Source organism: Telopea speciosissima, chromosome 2 (genome assembly GCF_018873765.1).
Source record: "Telopea speciosissima isolate NSW1024214 ecotype Mountain lineage chromosome 2, Tspe_v1, whole genome shotgun sequence".
Classification (NCBI taxonomy): domain Eukaryota; kingdom Viridiplantae; phylum Streptophyta; class Magnoliopsida; order Proteales; family Proteaceae; genus Telopea; species Telopea speciosissima.
The window spans coordinates 47,825,230-47,852,221 of record NC_057917.1 but is presented as its reverse complement, the minus strand read 5'-3'; the positions used below and the strand labels follow the sequence as shown (position 1 = coordinate 47,852,221).

At 38.5% G+C, this 26,992-nt stretch overlaps 1 protein-coding gene across 1 annotated transcript in view; it reads right to left on the bottom strand.

Annotated features, from left to right (window-relative positions):
- Nucleotides 1-10,066: 10,066 nt before the first annotated feature.
- Nucleotides 10,067-26,992, bottom strand: part of LOC122650789 (WPP domain-interacting tail-anchored protein 1-like) — a 37,332-nt gene continuing 20,406 nt past the window's right edge. The window contains exon 4 of the mRNA XM_043844171.1: nt 10,067-10,373. Within this exon, the coding sequence (XP_043700106.1) occupies nt 10,149-10,373 (225 nt within the window). The 3' untranslated portion in view covers nt 10,067-10,148. The remainder of the gene's footprint in view (nt 10,374-26,992) is intronic.

Here is a 26,992-nt window from a genome sequence, read left to right as displayed (position 1 = left end):
TTTGTGCCATTGTGTGATGTTTGGACTTATTTTGAGTTTTAGTTTTGTTTAATTTGGTCACAATCCCATTCATCCCTTCTTGGGTTGCATTCAATTCTATAATTAATATAAAAACAAAATCTCTTCATAAAGAGTTTAACAACTTGAAGAGTAGATTACAATTCTGTAATGGATGATAACTATTTTGTGATGATATGATACATGTTAGTGATTGTTTAGTAGATAAGCACTCATTGATGATTTCTTATGATAATGCTTTATCATCTTAATTTTATGGATAATGCATCAATCTGTCTTAGATGAATCTCTATTTGATTCTGCAATTGATGATATGTTTTGCTTGTGATGCCTTAAATAATGATGCTGAAAATGTTGAAACAATTCATGAATGCTTAGAGGATAAAAGTCATTCCATGTCTTCTACTCTTTCTTTATAAAACCCTCTCTAAGTTCTCAAAAAAAGATCAATTACCTTTGTCCAAGCCTTCAATGTGATAATAAATCACAATGTAAATGGAGTGAGTTAATACAAGAGCCCTCTTCTCACTCTTCTTTCTCTTCTTCTTTTAGGACTTTTTCTCCTCTCTCTTGCACATAGAATAAGTCCCTAAATATATAAAAAAAACCTAAAAGCAAGCAAAAAGAATTTTGTTACCCATTATGCATAACAACAAAAGCCCATGAGCCGACATCGACAGTCTTTCGATATTTTTCCCTCAATAATGAACCATCACACCAAACATTGACCATAATTGATTGGCTATCGAGACCCTTAGAAGTTCACCTCAACAAAGCGTAAGCTTTACTAGACAACAAACCACTATTGAATTTCATCTCTTGATATTGACACACCCAAGCTTTACTTTCTGTTGATCTGATCCTTGGCTTCCAACTAGCTCTTAAACTCATTACACATTTCCATACCATGTCTATATAATGCAAAAGTCAGTAGGTTTACTATTTCAAACTTGTGGAATGTGAACATTCTTTCCACTTTCCTCAGCCTAAATATCATTTGTGATATCCTAAAGGTCCATCTATCATCTAAATCTGATCGTTGGTGGAGCCGATTAACCAACAATGACTATTTCAACACTAAGCTAGCGGCAAAATTCTTATACAAAGAGAAATGTTGCTCTCCCCCCTCCCCCCACCCCAATAAAAGTCAATCCATTCCCCCTTCATCTAGATGGTGGAATTTCTTTTGGAAGCTCAACATTCATCCAAAATTTAAAGTTCACATGTCGAGGGTGCTACATGATGGCATCCCAGTTCGATCCATTTTGGGAAAGTAGGTAGATCTTGATATGCTTTGTCCTTTTTACAATAATCATTTTGAAACATTTTGACATGTTTTCTTTTCGTGCGAATTTGTTAAAAGAATTTGGAGATCTGATCTTTTAGGCCTAAGAACCGAGCATATTATCTATACTTCGGTTTAGCCTTTCTTTCTTGAGTTATTTATCTCATTGTCATCATCTCCCACAAATTGCAAATGGATTTTTAGTATAATCTCTATCACTTCCTACTTTATTTATAACCACAGGAACCAGGTTGTTATGGTAAAAATCTCTCCTAATCTGAAGGTGATTATGGACAACATAAATCGATGAATCACTGACAATCGACCATCTCCATTCTCTTTTGAGGATCATTCATTTTTACCAAATCAATGTGGTAATTCTACTTACTCCCTACTTGATAATTAAGTTTCACATCTAACTTATCCCAGTCTAAGTCGTGCAGGACATTCTAACAACTCCACAAACAATTTTTTTTTAGGCCAAAGCCAGAAGCCTTCTCAAAGGGATAAAAGTAGCTTTTAGTTTAGATTGGACTAACCTTCATATTTGACATGTTTCTCAGAGTTTACAAGATATAATATGGGAGCCTACCATACACCCATGGCCTTTGACATCTTTTCATGTTTTAATACATCTTTCTGTTCGTACTAGACAAGTTATCTTTGTTGACCTCTGGCCATTGGAACGATGTATTGAATCTTCTCTCTTAATTTTATGTTATTTTTTTTCATTAAAAAAATAATAAGGATCAACAAATAGAAAAGATGCTACTTTACTTTTAGTACTTAATGCACCCACCAAAACTTTCCATAAAAATAGGCAAAACCTAGGTTGAACTATCAGATGCCACACAAAATTCCATAACTTCCTTGACGAATGACATATTTCAATACCCTATTGAGATAACAATATTAATGGATTCATTTATCCATCTTGAAATCACATGGGCATTGAACTTAAATTGGTCTGGTATAATTTTCTGACTGGTTGAACAATCAAATCAAGGAACTTGGAATGGGAAAAGTGGCCAGTTCTAATTCAATCTGGTTCAACCAGCTAGTCCTTCTCAGTTTAAGTTCAACCTGGTAGATTGGAACTCAAAACTTGTTGAAAGTCAAATATTTTGTTAATAGAATAAAACTAAACATCAAGCAAATAGAAAATTATTTACATCATGTCTAATAGTTTGAGATAACCTATGATCCTTGGCAATAGATGTTGTCTTATTAACTACTAATATCGTACCTGAAGTCTTCCACTTAATACTAGAATCGAAATCCTCTACTTCTGCCTACCCGGTACTGCCGTGTGCGACCCACACACAAGCAAGGCGGACAATACTGCCTTACCCCTGCTCGAGCGCCTTGCCCGAGCAGTGTTAAGGCGGCATTTTCCGCCTTGCTTGTGTGTGGGGCACACAGCAGTACCGGGCAGGCGGAAGTAGAGGATCAAGACTCCTTCATACTAACAGTCACCTTAGACATAATTACAAATATGTTTAATAAAATATAAAAAATGTCCGAAGGCCAACCAGCTTGACTTTCTTGTGTGAACCGCAAAACTAAAACATCACTGTCAATCCACAACTCCATTTGTTTGAATCCTTTTGCCATTGCATGATGCCTCTAGCCTTTGGTGCCAGTATAGTCCCTGCATAACCATAACATATAGTAGCAAATGAAATTGTGAATGAAACAAAACAAAAGGCCCATCCAGTGCAAAAGGAGTGCGAATAAAAAACAACATCACAAAGAATGATAAGTTGATCCCCAAGTGGAGGGAAGTGAAAATCAAGTATGGAGAAGCAGTCAACCATATTCGTAGATGATGAGGGTTGGGTACTAGAAAAAGACCAAGTTCAAAAGATCACTATGAAGTGAAAATCAAGTATGGAGAAGCACTCAACCATTTTTTTTCTAAATAACCAAATGAAATACATTGTCATAGCCGATATAGACAAGACACAATAGATATCATAGTAGTTTTGATTTGGAGAGCGAACGAGGGATTCTAATTAGTCGCAAAGGGATGATGTCTGGAGGAGTTCAATCTGCAACCCAAGGGGCTCAATGACCCAAATACGTTTGGAAATAGAGTAAGATAAAAATAAATGGCAAACATATTCATCCGCTAAATGACACAATGGGCAAGTTAAATCTAAGCCGAAATTCTGATTGTAAGTAACTTCGATGCAAAAAAAGGACAGGTCCATGCCAAAAGAGAAAGATCAATGCACTAGAATCCTACATATTGCATCAACAATAGCAGAAGTAAAGAAGAATTGATTCATTGGAATATTCCAAGAAGCTTCAATCATCACTTCATTCACATAACAGACATTGATAACAGAGCAATAAGAGGCAGGAAGATGAAAATAAGGCATTTGGGAACCCAGGGTTCTATCTATATGAAAAAATTAGAGCTAATAAAAACTCAACGACACAATAACTTTTCAAATAGGGTAAGACTATACAATCCAACTCAAATGAAAGAACTAGCTTTACACAGACTATTGACGCCTAGGAGAGAATCGTTGGAAAAGTATTTAGCTTTCAAAATTTGAACCCAGCACATCAAGATTAATAAGTGCTTGCCAAAGAAGCTTAATCAAAAGGCTTGGTTATGGAAAGAGCTCCTTTGGAAACTAAAGCCTCCAAGAGCTTTTGGCAAACACATTTTCTTCCAAGAGAGAATCGATCAGAGTTTATGCGAATCATCCATTACTTTCCAAAATCGAGCAAAGATAGAGTCCAATTTGATGTAAACAGAAGAGGAATAACTAAATACCGACATCCAATAGATAGGTACAATATTAATGACAAACTTGATAAGGACAGACCTACTAGCATGGGATAACATTAAGGGCAGACCAACCAGCATGGTACAACAAGGGAGCTTTCATAATCCAAGTTCTTAATGAACACGATAAAGAATTCCTTTCCAAATTGGGGTCCTCCCCTTTTTAGACACCAACGGAGTTCCTAAACAAATAACATCCTCACTCATAGAACATACACCAAGAATCTTATAGATTTCGTTCTAGACATGAATAGGAGTACCTTTACTAAAAAGGACACCACTTTTAGAAAAGTTAAACTATTGACTACATAAATCCTCAAATAAATTAAGAATGGTCTGAAAAGTTAATGCATCATTAATTGACCCACGACAAAAAATGAGGACATCTACAAAAAGAGGTGAGTTACCTCAGGGTTCTGTCTCGAGTAGGAGCAAGTGTCTCCTATGATCCTGTCAAAGCTTAGAGATGCCTTTTATGGACAAAATAAATAAGAAATGACTTAACGGACAACCTTGCCGAATACCTTGAGAACGTTCAAAGAAACCAAAGTTGCCTCTTTGAATTTTCATAGAGTAGGAGCAAGTGGACACTAAATAACTGATCATGTCACCAATGATGATGAAACTCAAGAATTCGAAGGCCCTTAGGTACTTCCATTCAAGTCTATCATAAGCTTTGGACCTTTCCAACTTAAGGGCCATCCATCCCCGATTACTCTCATGAGCAATTATTATGTTATCGAAAATCTGCCTCGCTTTGACAAATGCAACTTGGAAAGGAGAGATGAAATTATTGACGACAGATCTTAACCTATTAGCTAGTAACTTTGTAATGACCTTAGAGACAACAATACATAGACTAATGGATTTAAATTCATCAACACAGACCGCACCATTCTTAGGAATAGGAGCAAGAAGAGTATGGTTAATCCCAAAGGGGATATGGATATTGAGAAAGATATTCTGGACAAAGGAACACACATCAACCTTTACCGAGTCTCAACATTTATGAAAAAAGATAGCAGGGATACCATCGTGACCAGGTGCTTTGAAAGCACCAATACTGAAGACAACACTCCTAACCTCCTCCTCTATGGGAAAAGCTGAAAGAGCCAAATTTTCAGAATATAAAATAACAGTTTCAAAAAGAGTCTCAATAAAAGCAAGATCAAGCAGACTAGAGGTGGTAAAGGCGGAGCAAAAAAAAAAAACTTAGCAATGTAAGCTAGCTCAAAGACCTAATTACCACTATTATCTACAATAAAAGTGATACTACGGCACTTTATATTAGATACAACTTTAGTATGGAAGAAATGAGTATTTTGATCCCCTTCACACAAAATGAAGTCCTTGATTTCTGAAACCAAAATAATTCTTCAACTTCTAAGTGCCAAAATATTTGGTTGAACAACTAAAAAAGAGCGGAAAGAGTTTGAGATGTAGGAGCAAGACTTTCAAGCCAACGGTATTTTTCAAAAAGAAAAAGTTGAACTGAAAGCATATTTCCAAAAACCTCTTTATTCCAAATCCGTAAAAACCTCATCAGGAACCAATTTACTATATAAATTTGCTTAACACATAAAGACCATTTATTTTCAAAAAAAGGAAAAGAAAAACTTTCTATTCCAAATCCGAAAGGTCAAATATTTTGAATATTTGTATTAAGGGCTGATAATGGACCAAGAATTTTGACATGTGAGCTAAAGGGTGTTAAACGGTTTGGTGTAAGTTTTTTTATATGAAACCAAAACTGAATCGTTTAATAAATGGTTTCATATGTCGAAAACGAAACCGTTTATATTTTGAATATTTGTATAAGGGTTGATAATGGACCAAGAATTTTGACATGTGAGCTAAGGGTGTTAAATGATTTGGTGCAAGGTTTTTTAGGAGAAACCAAAACCGAACCATTTAATAAACTGTTTCACATGTTGAAACATAAATGGTTTCATTTTATAAGGCTTTTAAACTTTTTTTATTCAAACGACTACTTTACATTACATGTCTTTCATTTTTTTTTATTGAAATGAAAGTATAAATTTGAGTTAATATATATTTTCTTTAAAGTGGTTTATTTGTACCATTATATATTTAGTAATTATTTATTGTTACCATTAATGCTTAATTATTGCCATTACATAGTACTAATATTTGTTTCGGTTCAAACAATTCGATTCGGTTTTAACCGTTTAACTACACGGTCTCAATTTTAAAATAAAAACAAAACCATTTATTAAATGGTTTCACGATTTCTGTGTAAACGGCTCGGTTCGGTTTCAATAAACAGTTTCGGTTTGATTTAAACTAGTCCTTTATCTATAGCCAAACCAATAGCCGTACACAGAATCATCCCTCCAGTTCCATATGAGCGGAACCAACCTATTTTCTCTTGGAAGGCGATGTATAGTCATAGTCTCATAGAGACTGAGTAGAGCTTTCCTATTGTAAACACAGGCATAGTTAGCCTTGAGGATCAGTTTTCCATAGAAAACTTACCTTTTTCAATGTTTTCCCCAGCAGAAGTTCAAAATTTTCGGACAAGCAAACATTGCCTCCAGAAAACTTCATATTGTCAAAAAGGACAGAAAGATAGGGCTTGGTGACCAAAGGCATATGCTGGAAAAGAAATGTGAACCCAATCAACTTGTGTCTGTCAAAAAGTAAACTTAGAGATTCCATGACTTCATCTCCAAGCATGCATGCATCAACTATTCACCATCATTTATCACAAGGGGTTAGAGCTATTTCTGTCTCACAGATACATGATTTTTAGTTTAAGTGGCTAGCATCCACTGAAATAGAATCTTTGATCCTAGTCCCAAAATACAGACTGGAAATAGCACAAAAAGAACCAAGAAAAGGTTGCTGTTGCTGCACCATCACCACCAATAATGCAGCTCCAAACCCTGAAGTCCACAATGAGACATGGACAACAGGCATCATAACTCCCTCAATACAAACCTTTAAATACGCCTCCCACCCACAAAGAGAAGCTCAAGGTTCATTCATAATCACAACCAAAGTAAGTCATTTCTTTACACCAAATTCATTTGTATGTGGACCTCACTTGATATCAATTAGCCAATCACCATTAACCAATTCCAATTATTTGGACTAGATTTTTCTTAGAGAGTAGCAGAGAATGATAACCATAAACATATATAAGTAATCCCTCCATGTGTTTATGGTTGTTATGCACTAGGAAAACAAATGGTATACTAATTGTTTTCTACTTGCAGCCTTCTGCTCTTTTTAGTTTTTACACCAAACCCATGCATATTTATCTAAAGCTTACATGGTGGTAATGACCAGAAAACCAGATCCTAGCACGCCAAAAAATTATCTAACTGATATGGGAGATACAATATATTATCTGGGCAGAAGGCAAACCAATCTCTCTTCCACTTGCTGCCTGTTGTTTTGAGTAAACTAATTAGATGTGTGGCTGGAACTCCAAAACCTTAGGTCAGATGGCAATATGCAGGAAGAATTTGGAAGCTACCATTAAGAAGGGCAGGAGAATCTTTAAACTTCAGAATAGCAGGCTATCCTGTCCTAGTTATGAAGCTTATATTTTCCTGGCCCCAGGTGCATAATCAATTCCCTTGTTAATGTGTCAATTGCAAGAGTTGAGCTCAATAATAAGCCTTCTCATTGTTATTTTAATGGTCAATTCAGATTCATTCCCACAAAGAAGAATCAAAGGAGATACAAATTGGCCAAAGAGATTAAGAATGAGAGCAATGAGCGTTGAAGAATCAAGCGGCAATGACTTACTGGGGCCAGGAAAATATGTTGATTCAGATCTGATACCCTTTTCCCAGGCGTAACCTTCCCAACTTCTCTTCCTATTCTCCTTCCCTGTTTCTCCTTGTTTCTTCTTCTCGTCTCCTATTTCTGCTTCTGTTTCTTCTTCTATTTCCTTGTTCAAACACCAGATGTATCCCCTGTTTTTTAGTTCAATTTTAGCATGCTGGGATTGATGATTTCCCAATCATTCCATGTTCTTTTCTTCCTAAAAAATTGATATTCACAGTTCTATTGCAGATCTCTCTTCAATTCTGAAATTATTATCCAGTTTCAAACTGATTTGCCTATCTGAAATACCACATTCTGTTTCCTGGTTTCTCTGTTGCCGATCCATTGCACTACCTATAGACATTAAAATACTCTTATTCCTTTGATTCAAACTGAGCCTTCAGACCTGAGCAACACTGTTGGTGTGACCCTAGCCCAGGTCAAGTGGTATCTAAGGAGTTACAGCCTTTATTTACTCCCCCTGATTTTTTTTGTTTGGTAAACATATACTCCCCAGTCCCCCTGATTCACTGTCCCTTATTTCTTTCACTGCATCTAAACAAAAACTATTTATTTATAGATACATTCTCTGGGTAGTGTTTGGTAAATACGTCAACAACTGATTTTTCCTCAAATTACATTAAAAATTATAAAATTTGTCCAATTTTCTAGTGTTTCCTTCAAAATTTCAATTCAGATCCTGTCCACCTTTGGAATCTTCTAGATACTATTCTAGACAGAGGACCCACCATCCTTGAGACTGAGCTATGCATGTGGAAAGCAGGTACTCTGTCATGTACATGTAGATGATTCTGAATATGGATGCATGTAAATCAGTGTTAATCCTGCCTAGGTCACCAAATCTGAAACAATTCTTTCAATGTCCCCCACCCTCCCCATGAGAGAGAGAGAGAGAGAGAGAAACTTAGCAAAGTAGGAAACCATCAAAATTGGAACTCCTATTAAGTACTAAAATATAAATTGATACAGTGTTACTAGAAGTGAAGGAACCATATAATATGGACGATGAATGACAGAGGAGAGAGTAACAGGGTTCTTCTAGTGTTGCCTGATGCCAAATGGGGGCATGGGCCATGAGGAAAGCATGGAAAGTAAGCCCAAGATCTTTACCTCATTATTTTTATAATTTTACACGTAGGCTGTTCTTCTTTATGCTAAATTAATTTAAATGATTTTTGTTAGAAGAAAGAAATTTAATTTACTTTCACTTTCCTCCAAATTCTGAGTTGAGATGCGCAGTCACAAAATTTGCAGTAGTTTTTGTAATGTTCAAAGGGATACACAAAATCGGGTTGAGTGGTTCCAACACATAACATGATACTTGGCAAATCTACAATTCATGATCAGAAAAAAATGCTCTCTGCATGTGATCATAGAACAAGAACTCGAGAGATCTCGACGAAAATCTCGCTTTTTTGTGAGCTTGAGACGAGATATTAGGCGATACCATATATTACCCCATCTCGGGACGAGATTTCGACCCGACTCAGATCCAACCCAAAATCAAGCATATTAGTTCCAAAATCTGGCAAGATCTCATGGTTTTGGTCATCTCGGTGGGAAATCTTAGTATACAGACACCTATTTATGCAAATATTTATTTATGTTTAATATCATTTAAGTAAATGTTTTTGTATTTACTTAAGATATCATTCATAAACAAGCAAATACCCTCTATTTGAATCCAATAAAAATAATTAAAAAATAAAATTCAAGATTGCCTAAATTTGATTTATATTGAAGGAGTTATGTACTGGTCAACTTTTGGTATTTAGCAATGTTTTACCATATTAAGATTTATGGAATTTTTAGATTTGAGAAAAACCCCAACATTAGAAAGTTGAAATTTGAACCTGCCGTCGAAAATCCAGCTTTTGTTCTTGAACTGGGGGGTTGACTTTTTATCCTTTTGGAATTGATTTTTTTAACTATTTCTATTGGATTCAAATGGGGGAATATTTGCTTATTTATGTATAATATCTTAAGTAAATGAAATACAAATATATTAGGCACAAATAAGAGTCTGTCCTGGTTTCCCACTAATTGAAACTCCTATTTGGACTTTGATTTTTCAAAATCTAATAGTGCCATTTTGCAACATTACAATCAAGGTCATGAAAATTGAACAAAGAAAATGATCAAAATAAGGCTAACAATGATCTATATAACAACATTATCCATAAAACTGACATCTCATGCCACAATCAGCACTCATGAAATACCTGATTAGTTGCTATTTGGCCAAAGGGTTTCTTGTCGAAATAGATAAACAGCTGTCAATGAAACAATTAAGGCAAGAATTGCCCCCAAAAGATGCTTTGAGTTTAGCTCCCCTGCCTCTATTGTTCTCACAGTCTCAGACTTGAATTCCTCAGTGATGGCCTCATTTGCAGAAATGGCTGGTTCTACATGAGTCACACCAATGGGTTCCTCTTTTAGTGACTCATTTACCTGACAGAAAGACACAAATCAGAGCACATCATTAAAGCATCATTACATTCCTCTGAATATATCTTGAATTGGGATCTTTTGACTCAACTTTATCCCAGTTTGATGAGGGAGAAACCCCATTTTCCATCTTAATTTGATCAACATATGTGGAATTTGTTAATTTATAGACCAAGGTCATAAAGGCCTGTATGAGATCCTAACAACATCCCCCATTTTTTCTATGCAAGAGAAAAGGAAAAATTTCTTGCATAAATAATAATTGGCTGATTTTACCTTAAATGAGGAAGAATCCAAATAACCAATGTTCTAACAACAACAACGCCTTATCCCAACTAAATGGGGTTGGAACCAAGGTTCTAACATATATTTATATTAATTAAAAAAAAAAAAAACAGTAGGAATTGTATGACAAAATAAAAAGTACCAATAGAACAAATCTAACCAATCCTTCTTCACACACACCACGGATATTACCCACTCACACACGTAAATACATAGAAAAGCACGAGATTATACCATTTTTTTTGGGGGGAGGGTGTAATGTGCTAAATCATTGGCCTACAACAACACCCTAACATACCTGTCAATGCAAATGCCTTCAAAGATTGAGGAGTTGTCGAGGACCTCTTCTTTAGCACCGGCGGCTACATTGATAATGATTGAATCACTTTCAATCATGACAATAGAAACACAGACATCTAGAAAGCCTAAAGTTGCACAAAAATAAAGCTTTCTTGGGATCACTTAGTACCAGGAGGGCCTTGATAATATGTATGGCTCGTTTTCAAGAGGTTTATTTGAACTACACTTTCTACTGATCGTTTTGGGCAGAATCTGGTCCATATAGACAAAACAAAAATTGAGAGAGAAGATTGAGGTCTAGAGAGAGAGAGAGATAGAGATTGTTGTTGGAGTTTGCTACAACTGTAGCATGTGTTGTCACCTGCTCCTTTTCCTTGATTCTTCCTTTAAGCTTCAATCTTTCATCAAGCTCCCGAATGAGAATCTTGTCTGTTTCAGCTTGCTGATCTGTCCAACTTTGGCACATTTTCAGACTTAAATTAGATTGATCAACTCTTGCTGATTTCCTATTTTCCGTCCTACATTTATACCCTCCAACTCACAAGGAACTCAAGACTGGAATCAGTTTCATCCACGAAAGAACTCAATTGAACAGGTGATGAGGACATCACTCAAACATTTATGCAGCCACATATCACTTCATTATGGCTAGATGACCAGCATTATGTGTAGTTCTTTTATTATTTTTTTGTATTTTTATTTGCGGCCAGAACTGTTATGTACTAATGTTGTAAGGGAGTTATTGCTGGAGCAGTAGTTATTAGGGAGATATTTCCTTCTTTTTTTTTTTTTTTTCATTTTGGATTTAAAAAGACTATGTGGAGATGGAAGATAAAGAAGGAATGAAAGCATGAGTGATTCTATGCAATTCTTGGAGTGAAATCCAAGATGGTGTGAAGCCAAGACGATCTTCTTCTTCTATCCACTCCTCCTCTCTTTCAAACTCTATATCTACAGCAAACCATCCCTGTTTGATCCCCCAAATCCATTGTTGTTTATTGCATCATCTTTCTCCCAACCTCCATTTTCATTTCCTAAGAGCATTTCATTTGTTTTTTCAACTACAGCAGCCCGTAAACCCCAATAAATCATACTCGTGGCTAGAATAGGACTGGTTTGTGGTTTGATGTGGATTCCCAAACCTGTCCTACATCAAATTTGGTACCAGAGCCAGGTTAGTACAGCGTGTGTGTGGGTCATTGAGGACAAGCTTCATCGCCTTAAACATGATTTATGAGAGAGACACCAGAGCCTATTTTCCCCGAAGGCGAATTCTTCCCATCCAGGGAGAGGGGAGAATTGATGAGGACATCACTCAAGGATTTATGCAGCCACATGTCTCTTCATTATGGCTAGATGACCAGCATTATGTGTAGTTCTTTTTCTTATTTTTTTGTATTTTTATTTGGGGCCAGAAGTGTTATGTACTAATGTTGTAAGAGCGTTATTGCTTGAGCCTGGAGAAGTAGTTATTAGGGAGACATTTCCTTCTTTTTTTATTTTATTTTATTTTGGGTTTAAAAAGACTATTTGGAGATGGAAAATAAGGAAGAAAAGAATGAAAGCATGAGTGATTCTATGCAATACTTGCATCACATCCCTCGCCACTGCTTTACAGCCTGGAGAGTCTTCAACAACTGCCTCCCAACCCAGGCTTTTCTCCATAGCCGTCAGATCCAAGTCTCCTCTGCTTGCTGCCTCTATTGGAACAATACTGAAGACCTGTGTCATCTCTTCTTTGAATGCCCTACTGCTGTTGCTGCTATCTGGAAAGGCATCCTCCTCAAGTGTTGGCTGGATTGTAGAAGAATTCTTCCCTTCTCTAGAGAGTGGATTTGGATTGATATGACCTTCGCTGGCTCCTCTATTTGTGATGCGGTAGGGAAGTTGGCCTTCTGTGCCACTCTCAACCATATTTGGATGGAGCGAAATATCAGGAAATGGACCTCCAATTCTCGTTCTTACCATATTCTCGTCCTCCTTCAAAGTCGCGTATTCAATTCTTCCTTCAAAGTCGTTTCACCTCTGCTATTTTCTCTCTTTGGAGTAAAAGACTCCAAGTTGGAGACGGTAACCCCTCCAGGATCCCACTTTTTGTCTCTTTTCTTTCTTTATTTTTTTCTTATTCCTAAACTGCCCCTCAATTTTATGTTAATTCTGTTTTATCCTTTTTTTCACCCACTTCCCAGTTTACCCTTTACCTCATACGTGATACTCCATCCCCTTGTGTGTTAGTTGCACTTCCCATAATTACAGTTCTGCTGTTAGTGTCATAATCTTCTCATTATTTACTGTTTTGCCATTACCCTTTTGAGAGTTATCCTCCTTACCTTCGCCATGGTCGCCAATAGCGAGATTATCCAACAGCCTAACTCATACAAAGATGAAACTGATGCAAAATTTGACACCTTCACTGGACGTGTCGATACTCTCACTACTACTGTCAATTCCATTCAAACAATGATGGAATCTATGCAAGCTTCGATTGACCTTCTAATGACTTCAGATAAAGGAAAGAGTCTCATGCTATTTGGGGATTCTTCCAACTCCACCCCATCACCACCACCACCATATGGGACTGGATGATATGAAGATGGAGTGGACAAAGCAGCAAGGTTGGATGTCCTTGATTTTTATGGGGACCACAACTCGGAGCAATATCTTGGCTGGGTCCGTAGTTTTAAAATTTTCTTCAGATGGTACAAATTGACAGAGGTCAGGAAATTGATATTTGCAGAGGGTAAGTTGACATAATGCAAGAGTCGACCTCGAACCAGGGAAAACCAGTGGGACACCGATTGCAACCAGGATCAACACGATAAGGAACAAACTAAATAACTAAAACTCTCTTTTTTTATTGTTGTTTTCTATTACATATGAATGGAGAACATAAAGGATAAGAAGAAAGGAGAAGAAGATAAAGAAGCGAAGACAGAAGAGAAGGGGGGTAGGGGAATGGCTCTCTCAACCTGGGTCTCTCACCCACAGCTATCCCAGCTGTTGAAACATGAAATTTCTCCCATAACCGATGGCAAGCTTGGCCACAAATTCTATTCTCCAAATCTGATCCTTCCTTACAATAGGGGGGGCCCATTAATAGTTTAAGTAAGCTTACAAAATAGAAGCTATAAAATAGAAACTAACTGAATATAGAAAGTAGGAAATAGAAACTACTAAACCTAGCAACTAGTGACAATGGCCACTTATTGAAAATAGAAACTAACTAGAATTAGAAACTACTAAGACTTTTAATGTAGGGTAGGATTGAAGGTTCAACCAGTCCCAAAACAGGATCTGAAACCAGGGAAAAGGGTACAGCTTGATGGGGTAAGATTGGGTTGGATTGGAGGATTAATGGGTAGGCTTAGGATAAGGAGAAGGTGAGGGAATAGGTCTGGAATAACAGGAAGTCAAGGGATTAGTCAAACAAATCTGGAGCAAGTTGTTCTTCTCTGCCGATTTGAGTAACAGGGTAGGAAACAAGGTTTAATGGGTTTTGGGAGAAATTTTGTAGCAGATAATCTGCTGGGCAGAATGGGATGAAACAAGGATCGAGTGGAGGTCTTAGAGGGGGGAAGATTTGCTGAAAATATGGGAAGAAGTTGATGGTTGGATTGAGCAGGGGAGGGGAGTAATGGAATTAGAAGGTTAGTCCAAAAATAGAAACTAACCAAGGATTTGCAGTGCAGGCAACAACAGTGAGCCTCGGCTGTAGTAGAATGGTCTTCTAAGGTCTTGAAAGCTTGAAGGGGATGAAGAACAGCAACTGGAAGAGACCTCCTGGGCTTCCCACCGCAAGGAGTCAGCTAGATCAGACACCAACTCCTTGTCCAAGGATCAAACACCAAGGGAAAACTTCAGTAGAAGTAAACTTGCATAGTAGCAGTAGTTGAATATCAAATCGTGGGCTTCTTGCAGCCCCTGGGTTGCATTTATTAACTGAGGAAAAGAGGTGAAGGGTTCAAAATTGGAAAGTCTCAAAATTAGAAACTTCCAATTTTGGACCTTTCTTGAGATACAAGACACTATCAGCCCAAATAACTCATGGCTGATGTGAGACTGACTTTCTACTAACAACTTAAACAAGTAGAAGGACTTAACTACCCTATGGGACCATAACTTAAATTAGACCAGCTGAACCAACCGGTTCACTGGTTTATTACAGGACTCAAGAATTAAAACATAGCAACCCAATAGAACAGCACTGTTCACGTGAATAGTGTTACACCAACAGTTGGCTGCCAAGGTAGGCAGCAGCCTTCTTCTTCTTCTTCCTTGAATATACCCTTGGTTCTACATCAGCTTTATATATCATCTTTCTAAAACGAAAGGAAGGATACTAAAATAGAAACTAAATAAATTAGAAACTATTAGGCAGCAATAAAATCTGTTTTGCCTTGCTATCTTCAGTGGGCCCCACAGAATCTCAATTATGTGCTTGGACTTCCTTCTCCATTCAAGGCTTATGGACCCATAACACTGTTCACGCGAACAGTACATGTGAACAGTAATTTGTAGTTCGGGCCATGGTTCAAAATCTCGCGATATATCGCCGATATTTCGGTATATTTCGGATATCTCGACACTGTCGAGACGAGATGACCATACGAAAAAAGTCCAAATTTCAGAATAATTCGCGAAATTTCGGAATATTTCGTCGAAATTTTGTGAAATTTCGGTATATTACTTAAACAATGTGTATTTGACAATTTATACATCAGGGTCCGACCGTATACTCTCAATCAAGGGTGCAAACCCAAAACACCACTTTGAGTTCATTTTTTTGCAATATGAAAATTTAAATGTGTTTATTTATCTTAAATAAGGGTGTACATAAAGTATCAGGCCTTAATATGGCCAAAATCCCACCGAGATGGAGTGCCGAAATATGGCAGAAAAAATACCATATTTCGGCGAAATTTTGGTATATTTCGGATATCTCGACCAGGCCGAGATACTGAGATATCGCGAGATTTCAAACTATGGTTCAGGCTGCCTTAGGTGATGCTCCATCGAACCAACAAAAACTTGCCATATCATCAGACCAGGCTGCCTCTCACAGCAGTCGAATCCACAATCTTGCTGGGCTGGTTTTTGGGCTTGTTCCTGCGGGTACATATGGACTTGTGATCTACATTATGAAAGGCACGGCTCGGGTCTAATGGATCAAACACCAACAATAGAACTGGACTCAAGGTCTTGGCCAAGTTACTACCTGGGCTGAGATGCAAAATGCAATGGACTGGAGATTCCAACTGGTTGATTACAAGAAGTGTGTACACCTCAAATTTATGTAATTGAGACAGGATAGCATGTCAGTTGAGGAGTAAGTGGCCAAGTTCTATTACTTAGCCACTCGCTCTGAGTTTGGGTGGGACGAGGAAGTCTTAGTGGGCACAATTTCACAACAGCTTGCATCCACAAATCAGCGCCGCACTTGCCGCTAGTAGATTACCCACTATGGAAGAAGCAGTTCATATGGCGTATCAGGTTGAGGAAAATTTGAGGAGACCTTATAATCGGAGAACTTTTACTTACACATTCTCGAGGTGATAGCTTTTGCTCATAGCAATCTTCTTTTCAAGAGAAGTCAATTTCGGTTAGCAAACACAGACTAGTGGTTCTTCTATGGCACCTACACGACCAGTTCGTCCTTACTCCCCACCTCGGCGAGGTTCAGACAGACCTTATTCTCCACCGCGACGTGGATATGACAGAAATTCGGTGATGCCGAAAGTAGCTATTTAGTGCTTCATGTGCAAGGGGTACAGACATATGACTGCTCAGTGCCCTAACCGTTTGGTGGTAGCATACATTGACAAGGACAACTTCATACCATTTGAACAGACGGAGAAACAAACAACAAGGACAGTCAATCTGGTGGCTGAGCGTGAGCCTAGTGAGGTCGATGATGATGATAATTATGGTGAGCGACAATATTGTTATGTTATTCGCCCCCTCTTGGCTACGTAGAAGGTTTCCAATGAGGAAGATAAAGATTGGTGCCATAACAGTATTTTTCAGACCAAGGTGCGATGCAATGGCAACCTATGTGATATGGTGATTCACCCAGGCAGTTGCACCAATGTTGTCGCTGAAGATGTTGTTCGCAAGTTGGGTTTGAAGACGGAACCTCATCTGAATCCCTATAAGGTTGCATGTGTGAAGTGGTTAACAACACAAATTTCAAGGTTAATGAAAGGTATGTGCTCACGTTTTCCATTGGTGGACTGATTGATCAGGTGCACTGTGATGTCCTCCCTCTGAAAGTCTGCCACGTCCTTTTGGGACCCCAATGGTTGTATGACAAGAAAACCAAGCACTGTGGTTATGAGAATACATATTCCTTTCAGCATGGAGGACTTGAAATGAAATTCCTCCCAGCGAAAGACCTTCCATCCATCAAATTCAAGAAGACAGCTGGTACAGTCCTCCTACGGCTAGTTGACTCAGACGGCATTCTAGAACCTCATCCAAACTCGACGAGTCGAGTTCTTTTCAGCGGAGGAGAGCTGATGCTGATGCAGTTGCCTTAGCCTGGCTAGACCGACATAATCTACTTTGGAGGCTCAAACCAAGGAATGGTCCTAAACCGGTTTTCTGGTCTGGCAAGGGCTGGTAGTTTACTTAGGATGTAATATTTATTTTAGTTTATTTTATTTGAAACGATTATGCAGGATATTCTTAGGTAGTTTCCTTTTTCTTAGATATGGTTTATTTTGGTAGTTTCTTCTTTTAGTTGGTTTCCATTTTAGTTAGTTTCTATTCTTATGCAAGGCTGTTTCCTTAAAATTTATGTAATACGGTAGGAGAGTTCAGATTTGAGAATTGAATATTGAAGTTGAACTTGCTAGTTTGTGCAAGAAGTGATTGTGCATCTGTGTTCCCTCTTTTCTTTTCCCCCCTGCAATTCTGAATCTTCCCAGTTCCCTCTTCTCCTAACCGTTCCTCCATCAATCTTCATACTGTAAGTAGAGTTACAGGTCAGATCTGGAAACGGCTATAATGTTCTATCAATATTTAGATCTGTTTTGCTTGTTTGATTCTGTTATACAACGATAACAAAAACAACTAAGCCTTATACCAATTAAATGGGGTCGGCTTGTTTGATTCTGTTATGTTCTACTAAATTTGATTTCGTTTTGTTTCTTTATTCTCAGATTTATTTTTCTTAGGAACTCTGTTTAAAAAACCTTAAATCTTCTAATCAATGATATGTTTTTAGATTCAAATTGACCTGCTCTAATCTGTTAAACCGCATACAAATAGCTTCCACAGCTGAAGATTCCATTCAGTCTAAGCTTCTGTTTTCAGTTTCTGAATTCTGCTGATCAATTGCACAGTCACAAGTGATACAACCAGTCCACAAAAAGATCACAAAGTTCAGGTCCAGCAAACAGTAAATACTTCGATCATTCTCAGATTTGCAGGAAATTTCAGAATAATAAAATAAAAAATAGAAATCAAAGAAGGGAAGAAGAAAACCCATGGGATCAAAGGCAACACATACATAGCCTAACTCAAGGCTTATTTCCAATAAAATAAGCCCTTTAGGTGACTTATCTGCATCAATTCTGTTTGCTTTCATTTTCTTAGTGCCACTATGAATTCACAAAACACTACTATTTTGTTATCAGATCTCTCATTCAAACTTTTAGGCCTCTTCTACTTTCTGAATTAGCCCATCGACTGCAGCATCAGACCTATCTGATTTGTCGTGTTGAAATTATTCATTTTTCTCGGTTTCTGGTCCTTTTCCTATTTCCTGCAATCCTCTTATCTCTATTCCCCTATCATAAAAATTCAAATAGAAGTTTAGGACCCATTAAAAAGGGATGACAAAGAAGAATGCAAGTTCGAAATTTTGGATTTTGTGCCGATTTTGACCTCTACCAAAACCGAAATATTTCAGTAAAATTTTGGTAAAATTTGCTTATATATATTTGATAGTAATTTCGTTTCAATTATTTGCAAAACTGAAATATTTCGGTAATTTCAGTGAAATTTTGAACCAGGAAAGAATGCCAGCTGCACAATCATAATCAATATTAAATACAGCTAGTATCACTCCCAAACTACTCAACTAATAATTATACAATATGACCCTACAATTATAACAGTACTATAACTAAATGATTGAAGCCCATACTAGCTAGGATTGCTAGCTGTTCTAGTGAATGCAGGCTGAACCCCAGATGAGCTAAGTAAGCGCAATGACAACCCCATCTATATATCTACACATAAGTACAATGTCTAATGGCATATTATTCTTGTTGAGAATTAAGGGTATTTTGGTCTTATAGTTGAGGGATATGGGTTTATTTGTAATTCTCTTGTTTTATGTCCTTAAGTTGTAAGAGTGTTATTGGTAGAGGTTAGGGGTAATATTGTAAACCCTAACAATCTTCTAATTCCTTTTAATACAAGTTTGGCTCCTACGATAGGGATTCAAGTTCTTCCTATCATTAGGCTACTTCTCTTCTCTCTCTCGGAACTCCTTCTCTTCTTCTCTTCTTCTTCTCCTTCACTCTTCTACTGATTAGTTAGGTTCTGGTTTCTAACATGGTATCAGAGCCATACTAATCAGTAGAAGAGTCTCTACTAATCATCTTCTGCTGATCTCCTTCTCAGTTCTTACTTTTCTGGTGTGCAGCCACCGTTAGCTGCTTCTTTTTGTTAATGGACTGAAGACTCCTTTTACATGAATGGAGTACTAGTTTGTGGTGGTTTGTTGGAGTTTTGAAGACTGGCCTTGAAGAATCGATTGGAGAACGAAGCAATCACTATTTTCTGCAATCGATAGAACTAGGTTTGTATGTTGAGAAATCGATAAAGCTACTCTTCAGTGTTGATTACTGCTGCTTCCAATGGTTGTTGGCTGCTTTCAGTATTAACTTACTGTGATTTGCGATCTGTTTTCTATGGTGGATGGTGTATTATTGATGGTTTAGAGGCCTCCTTTTGATCCTGCTCTGGTTTTCACATCGACAAGAATTTCAGGGATGTGTTCTTAAGCCCGATAGGTTTCTTCTTCAAGCCCTAGTTGTTGCTTCTGGTTCCAGGTTGGATATTGGTCTTCCTTGTTATTATTCTGCTGTAATTGGCGGCTAGCTCTCCATACTTTATCATGGTGATCTTCCAAAACCCTGCCTCTAGTCAATTTCTTGTTGTTGCAATTATTTTTTTATGGTTGTTTGGTTGCTGGTTCTTCTTCTTACCTTTGCTGGTCCCTGTTTCTTGTTGGCTGAACATTAAACCCTATTATTTCCTGTTTGAGAACATTAAACCCTACTATCTTGTTACCTTTGTTGGTCCCTGTTACTATCTTGTTTCCTGCTTGAGGCCTTTGTTGCAAGTCTAGTGTTTGCTGCCTGCTATTTGGATTTCTTTTGTCAAGAATCCTTGCTGGTTGTTTAGTATTAACTGTTGGAATTTTGGGGGGAAATAAAACTACTCCTGTTGTTACTTCTCCGGCTGAGACAGTGAATGTCACTATCACCCCCATTATGCTCAACAGAAGTTTGAATTATTTATTGTGGGCCCAAGCTATGAAAGTTTACATTACGGCCAAGAAAAAACTCAAGTATATTACTTCAGACCCTCCTGCCACTGATTCCCTTACTTATGAGGATTGGATGCAAGAAAATGTTGTTATCTTAATATGGTTATGGAACAGCATGGAACCTAACATTGCTATTAATGTAATGTTTCACACCCTTGCTAAAGGTGTCTGGGATGATTTGCGGGACACCTATTCTCAGGAGAAGAAGATGAATCGTGTCTATGATCTGTATGAAAAATTGTTTCAACTTCGTCAATCCAACAAGCCTCTCCAAGACTATTATAGCTCGTTCAAAGGCCTTGTTGAGGAACTAAATGTTTTTCAGCCTCTCACCACTGACATAGACAAGCTTAAGGCACAACGAAATGAGTTCTTTGTTTCCAAATTTCTGGCCGGATTGGACCCTGATTTGAAGTCCGTTAAGGGGCATATTTTGGTTGGTGAGTCTGTCCCCACACTTGCTGATATGTTCTCTCGTCTTCAGCGTATTTCCTTTCCTGAGAATCCTGATTCGGTTCCCAAGGAGAACTCAGCTTTTGTTGCTGGTCGTGGTCGCGACCGTGATCGTAGTTCCGGGCGAGGCCATGGTAATGGTGGTCGTGGTAGTGGTGGTCCATTAGGTGACAGATCTTCTTGGAAGTGTACTCATTGTGGCAAGAGTCGTCACACTGTGGATTTCTGTTGGGACGAGCATGGTAAGCCAGATTGGGCTCCTCAGTTGGCCAATTATGCAGTGACAGATGGGGGTAATGATGGTTCTTCCCATAGTGATTCTACACAGGGTCCAACGACAGGTGGCAATTCTCCTATTACTTCTCACCGTGATGATCTCTCCCAGATCTTATGGCGTTTACAGAACCTGGAGGCATATAGTCACACATCCACCAGGGCGTCCTCTTCTTCTGCTACTCTGGCCCATGCAGGTACACCTGCCTTCTTTACTACTACTACTACTCCACCTTGGATTATTGACTCAGGGGCTTCTGCTCATATGACTGGTGAGTCATCCTTGTTTATATCTTATTCGCATACTCATTCATCTTCTCCTGTTATTCTTGCAAATGGTTCCTCAGCCCCTATTTCTGGGCATGGTACTGTGTCTCCTACTTCCTCCCTTAACCTATCCTCTGTGTTGCATGTTCCTCAATTACCTTTGAATCTTCTTTCCGTAAGTCAATTAACTAGCGTCTTACGTTGTTCTGTGACATTTTTTCCTACATATTGTGTTTTTCAGGACCTTCACACGAGGAAGACGATTGGTGGAGGGTGTGAAAAGGACGGCCTATACTACCTTGACCATGGTGTGGCTACCTCTTCTACTGTTGCTGCTTCTGTTGGTGGAGTCTCTCCTTTCCAGTGGCACTGTCGGTTAGGTCATTTGTCACTAGCTAGGTTAAAGTTTTTATTTCCTTCCTTTCGGTCCGTGTCTAGGTTAGAGTGTGAAGCCTGTGAGTTAGGAAAGTATCATTGTGCCTCCTTCCCATCTCGCTCTGTAGCTCTTAGTTCGTCTTTATTTTCTTTAATCCATTCGGATATTTGGGGTCCTTGTCGTGTTAGGAACAGGAGTGGTTTGATGTATTTTGTTACATCTGTGGACGACTATTCATGTTTTACATGATTATACCTCTTGAAGGATCGCTCTGAGTTTCTCTCTGTATTCCAAATTTTTTATAATGAAATCAAAACTCAATTTGGCATGTCTATTAATATTTTTCGTTCTGATAATGCTTTAGAGTATGTTCAAAATGAGATTTCTACGTTTTGTGTTTATCATGGTATGATTCATCAGACTAGTTGTTCCTACACCCCACAACAAAATGGGGTGGCGGAACGCAAGAATAGGCATTTATTTGAAGTTGCTCGCACCATAATGTTTCATATGCATGTTCCAAAGCAATTTTGGTGTGAAGGAATGCTTACTGCATGTTACTTGATTGATCGTATGCCTTCATCTGTTTTATTTGACCAAGCTCCGTTTTCTATTGTTTTTCCTGGTCAACCTATTTTTTGTCTACCTCCTCATGTTTTTGGGTGTACCTATTTTGTTCAAAATCTACATGTCACCTCTGATGAATTCTCTCCCAGATCTACTAACTGTGTTTTTCTTGGTTATTCTTGTACCCATAAAGGGTATAAATGTTATGACCCTCATGGTTCGAGAACTCGGGGCGAGATCTCACCGAGTTTCTCGGTATTTCGTAAAGCCAAGATGAGATGGAAGTCGAAACAAAAAAATATAATATCTCGGTGAGATCTCGGGTCGTGGACATGGTTTCGGATCTCAGGTCTTTTTTTTTACCCATTTAACTTAATATATAGGCGGCAATCTCGACAGAACTTGCTAATCTCGGTGAGTTCTGTCAAGAAAGCCTGAAACCCTCTCTTCTACTCTTCATTTTTTTCATGGATTGAAAGCTTTGGAGGGTGATTTAGCTGCCAAACTGAAGATTGAAGTTCATTTTTGCAAGATTCATCAAGTTTTTGAAGGATTTTTGAAAGGTAAACCATTTTACCCAAATCTATTTTTTTCAAAAAAATTTGATGAACCCTTGGTAGATTCATGTGATTTTAAGTTATGTTACACAACTTTGGCCGAACTATCACTTGATGGAGTCCGAATTTTTTTTCGGTTATTAATTTATTTATTATATTTTCTGAAAAAAATAATGCATTTTTTCAAAAAAGAAATTGAAAAAAATAGGATGAATATTTATTATTTGGATGTGATTTTTATATATGTTAGACAAGTTTGGATGCTCTACAGCCTTATGGAGTCATTTTTTTTTTTCACCCATTAAAAAAAATATTTTATTTTTCAGATTTAATAATAATATTATTAAAATGTTTAAAAAATATATAAGATTAAGGAAAAATACCTGTTTTTGTTGAAAAATTATGCACAACATATGTACATAATGTCCAACTTCAACTGGTGTCAAATACATCATTATGTTATAATATTTTATACTTTAAGGTATAATTATTTTTAATAAAAATTCTAAATATTATTTTTAATTAATAAATAAATACTAGGGTTAAGGAATAAATAAGAGATAGCTATTTGATTGTTCTAGTAGCTTCACATTATGTTTAATAGTTATGAATACAATATTTTAAGTGTTTAATACTTTACTTTAAGTCTGTAATAGTTACTAATACATGCTTTTTTATGTAACAGTGTAAAAAATAAGATATTTCTTACACAATGGGGGATATAGCATGGCTATATGGAATCCCGATGTCCAAGGATAAAAAAAAGTCAAAGTGTAACTACTGCGGAAAGATTCTAAATTTTGGAGGAGCAATTAGGTTAAAACAACATTTATCTGGTATAGGTAAAGATGTTGCCTCATGCCGAAATGTTCCGAGCTAAGTGAAACTGGTTATGGCACAAAACTTGAGAGGAGTACAAACAAAGAAAGCAGAGAGGGAAAGACAACAAATAGCTTTTGATGAGGTAGTTCTAGAGAGGCATGGTGTAGAGATCTGTGGAGGAGATGATACTAAATATAGGCCTACACCTGGTAAGTTCAAATCAGAGGCTGAATGGAGAATTTACCAGCAGACTTTGGTAGAGAGTAGACAGTTTACATTTTGAGAATGTGAGAAGAATAGAAGATATGAGCAAGCAAGAGGAGCTGGTGGATCTGGCTCAGCTGCACCAGTGCAAGAAGCTGAGAGGAGGAGAAGCACTGGCACAAGAGATATCCCACGGCCCCCAGCCCGACCACGAGCACATTCCCCAGATCCCATTTTTTAGTAGGATCCATCTACCTTTAGGCAACAAAATGCCTACTAGCCAACCATCCCGCAAGTGTTTGGTGGTAAACTAGAGGAAGCACGGAAAGCCTTCAGCAAGTTCATGCTATACAATGGCATTCCAGCTAATGTAGCACAAAAAACATACTATAATGCATTCCTTGACGCTGCAGGGAGGGCTGGCCCAGGATGGAAGGGGCCTTCACCATATGAGTTATATAATGTACGTTTGCCTCAAGAGGTAGAGGAGCTGAAAGAGTACATAGAGGGTCTGAAGCCAAGGTGGGACACATATGGGGTTACCCTTATGGCTGATGGTTGGACTGGGCCTACTAAACAGACCATTATAAATTTCATGGTGAGTTGTAATGGGAAGACTGTATTCTTGAAGTCTGTCGATGCATCAAAGCACGTAAAGGATGCATCATACTTGTATAAGCTACTGAAGCAAGTGGTGGAGGAAGATATAGGAGCAAAGAACGTTATCCAAATTGTGACGGATAACGGTTCTAATTTTAAAAAGGCTGGAGAGAAGTTGATGAACAAGAAGAGTAAGAGGATCCGCCTCTTTTGGACTCCATGTGCAGCACATTCCATTGGTTTAATGCTGAAGGACATGGGGAAAAAAGCTTTGGTGGCTGGTGTGGTCAATAGGGCAAGGCAAGTGACCAACTTTGTATATAACCATGATTATGCTTTAGCCATGACAAAGGAAAAATGCAAGGGGGATTTAGTGAGGCCTGGTGTCACTCGATTTGCCACCAATTACATTGCATTGAAGAGCTTTCAGACTAAGGTGATAGGTCCGAAGTTTATGTTTGCAAGTGAACAGTGGTTTGGTTGGCATGGTTCAAGGTCAGAAGAAGGGAAGGCAGCACAACAAACCATTGCAAGTGATCAATTCTGGAAGGACTTGCATAAAGTTGTTGCCATATTAGAGCCAGTGGTGGCAGTACTAAGGATGGTTGACACGGAGAAGAAGCCTACCTTGCCCCACATATATGCTGCCCTGGAGAAGATGAAGGAAATGGTCCAAGCTACAATACCCCGAAGTGCTCGCATAGTACTATATCTCGCGATGTATCGGTATCTCGGGCCTACCGAGATATCCGAGATATCGCGAAATATGACCGAAATATTGCATTTTTTTTGCAATATTTCGGGGGTCCATCTCGGGGGGTATTTGGCCATATCTAGGCCTGAAACTTCATGGACAGCCTTATTTAAGCTTAATAAACACATTTAAACCATAAAATTGTAAAAATGTGAATTCAAATTGGTGTTTTGGGCTTGCACCCTTGATTGACATACGGTCGCCGACCCTAATGTATAAATAGTTAAATACACATAGATTAATGAAATCACAACTTAAGTTACAAATTACAAGTGCTAAACTGCTAATAGTAGTTGCTGTGCCTCCCTGGATCAATCCCACTCATGTCTCGCTGGAGTCGACGTCCATTGCTCTCTGTTTAAAGGACATATGTGGACCACGGTATAGAATCGGAGAAGAAACGAGTGTAGTCATCCACAAGTGTCACCTAAATGGAATCATCAACATACTGTAGGTAACTTATCCTAGGATATAAACTAGGGTTACCAATCGATCCAGTCCATGAAGAAGATGATCCATTGTGATATGATGTTGGCGCCGGCGCAAAAGGCGATAGCATTGGCTGCATGTATGGCTGGTGAGGTTGGTAGCTAGGTCCGCTAGGGTATGCAAAGATGTTATCTACAAAAGATGATCCAGTAAGTCCATGGGACTGGGACTGGTAGTCATAGTCCCCTACCCCACTAAACTGCCCATATGATGATGATCCATATCCATATCCATCGTAAGGTTGTGATGCACCATAATCCGATGCCAATGGAGTGGCATGTGCATCAAAAGATGGGGCACACCAATGTCCAGTCGGTCCTCCCTCCCTATCACCCATACTCAAACCACCAACAGAGCTAGATAGGTTATCAATGTCCATGTGATCAGGTTGCAACTGTGTTTGTCGACCCCTACGCTTCCTGTTGTATGTATGTAGGGGGCCTCTCGAGGGTGGGGGTGCGGGGGCACGTGCTCCGTGGTCCGTATCTTGTGTGGCATGATCAAACTCTCTCCAGTGAATCGGAGTGGCTCCACAGGTGCCGTATCCGGGGCCTCCTGGCCTACCACATAACGCTCTCGCATGCCGTCAAATTCTTCACCAACATCACCACCACCAGCATCACCATCATCATCATTTGAGGACTTAGACCAGTCTTCATCATCACAAACATTGCCACCGATGGTCGGAATGGTATGGGTGAGGCTTCCTCGCATGTATCGACCCTCGTCGCCCATATACTTGTCCACATCGCACCAATCTCGTGAAGCTATCATGGGGTCGGGCCTACCTCCTCCTCATCCAACACTCGGCTCACCTCTATCCCTCACCCAATCCACATAGGGTCCTCATCGCCTGCAGTCAACTTGAAAGATGTCGGCTAGATCAATGGTGCCCCTCGTCCCTCATGTCCCATGCGTATGTGTTGCGGTTTCAGCCTCAAGTTGTAGTGCACATACACCATGTCGGATAACGTTGAGACCCCAATCTGTGCGCCTCTTGGAGTGGATGAGTGCAAAGGTACTCCAGTTCCTCTCACAACCAGATGCAGAACATGTTTGGGTAAGGACTTTAATTGCTATTCTTCTTAAGTTTTCAGCCGATTCCCCATACAA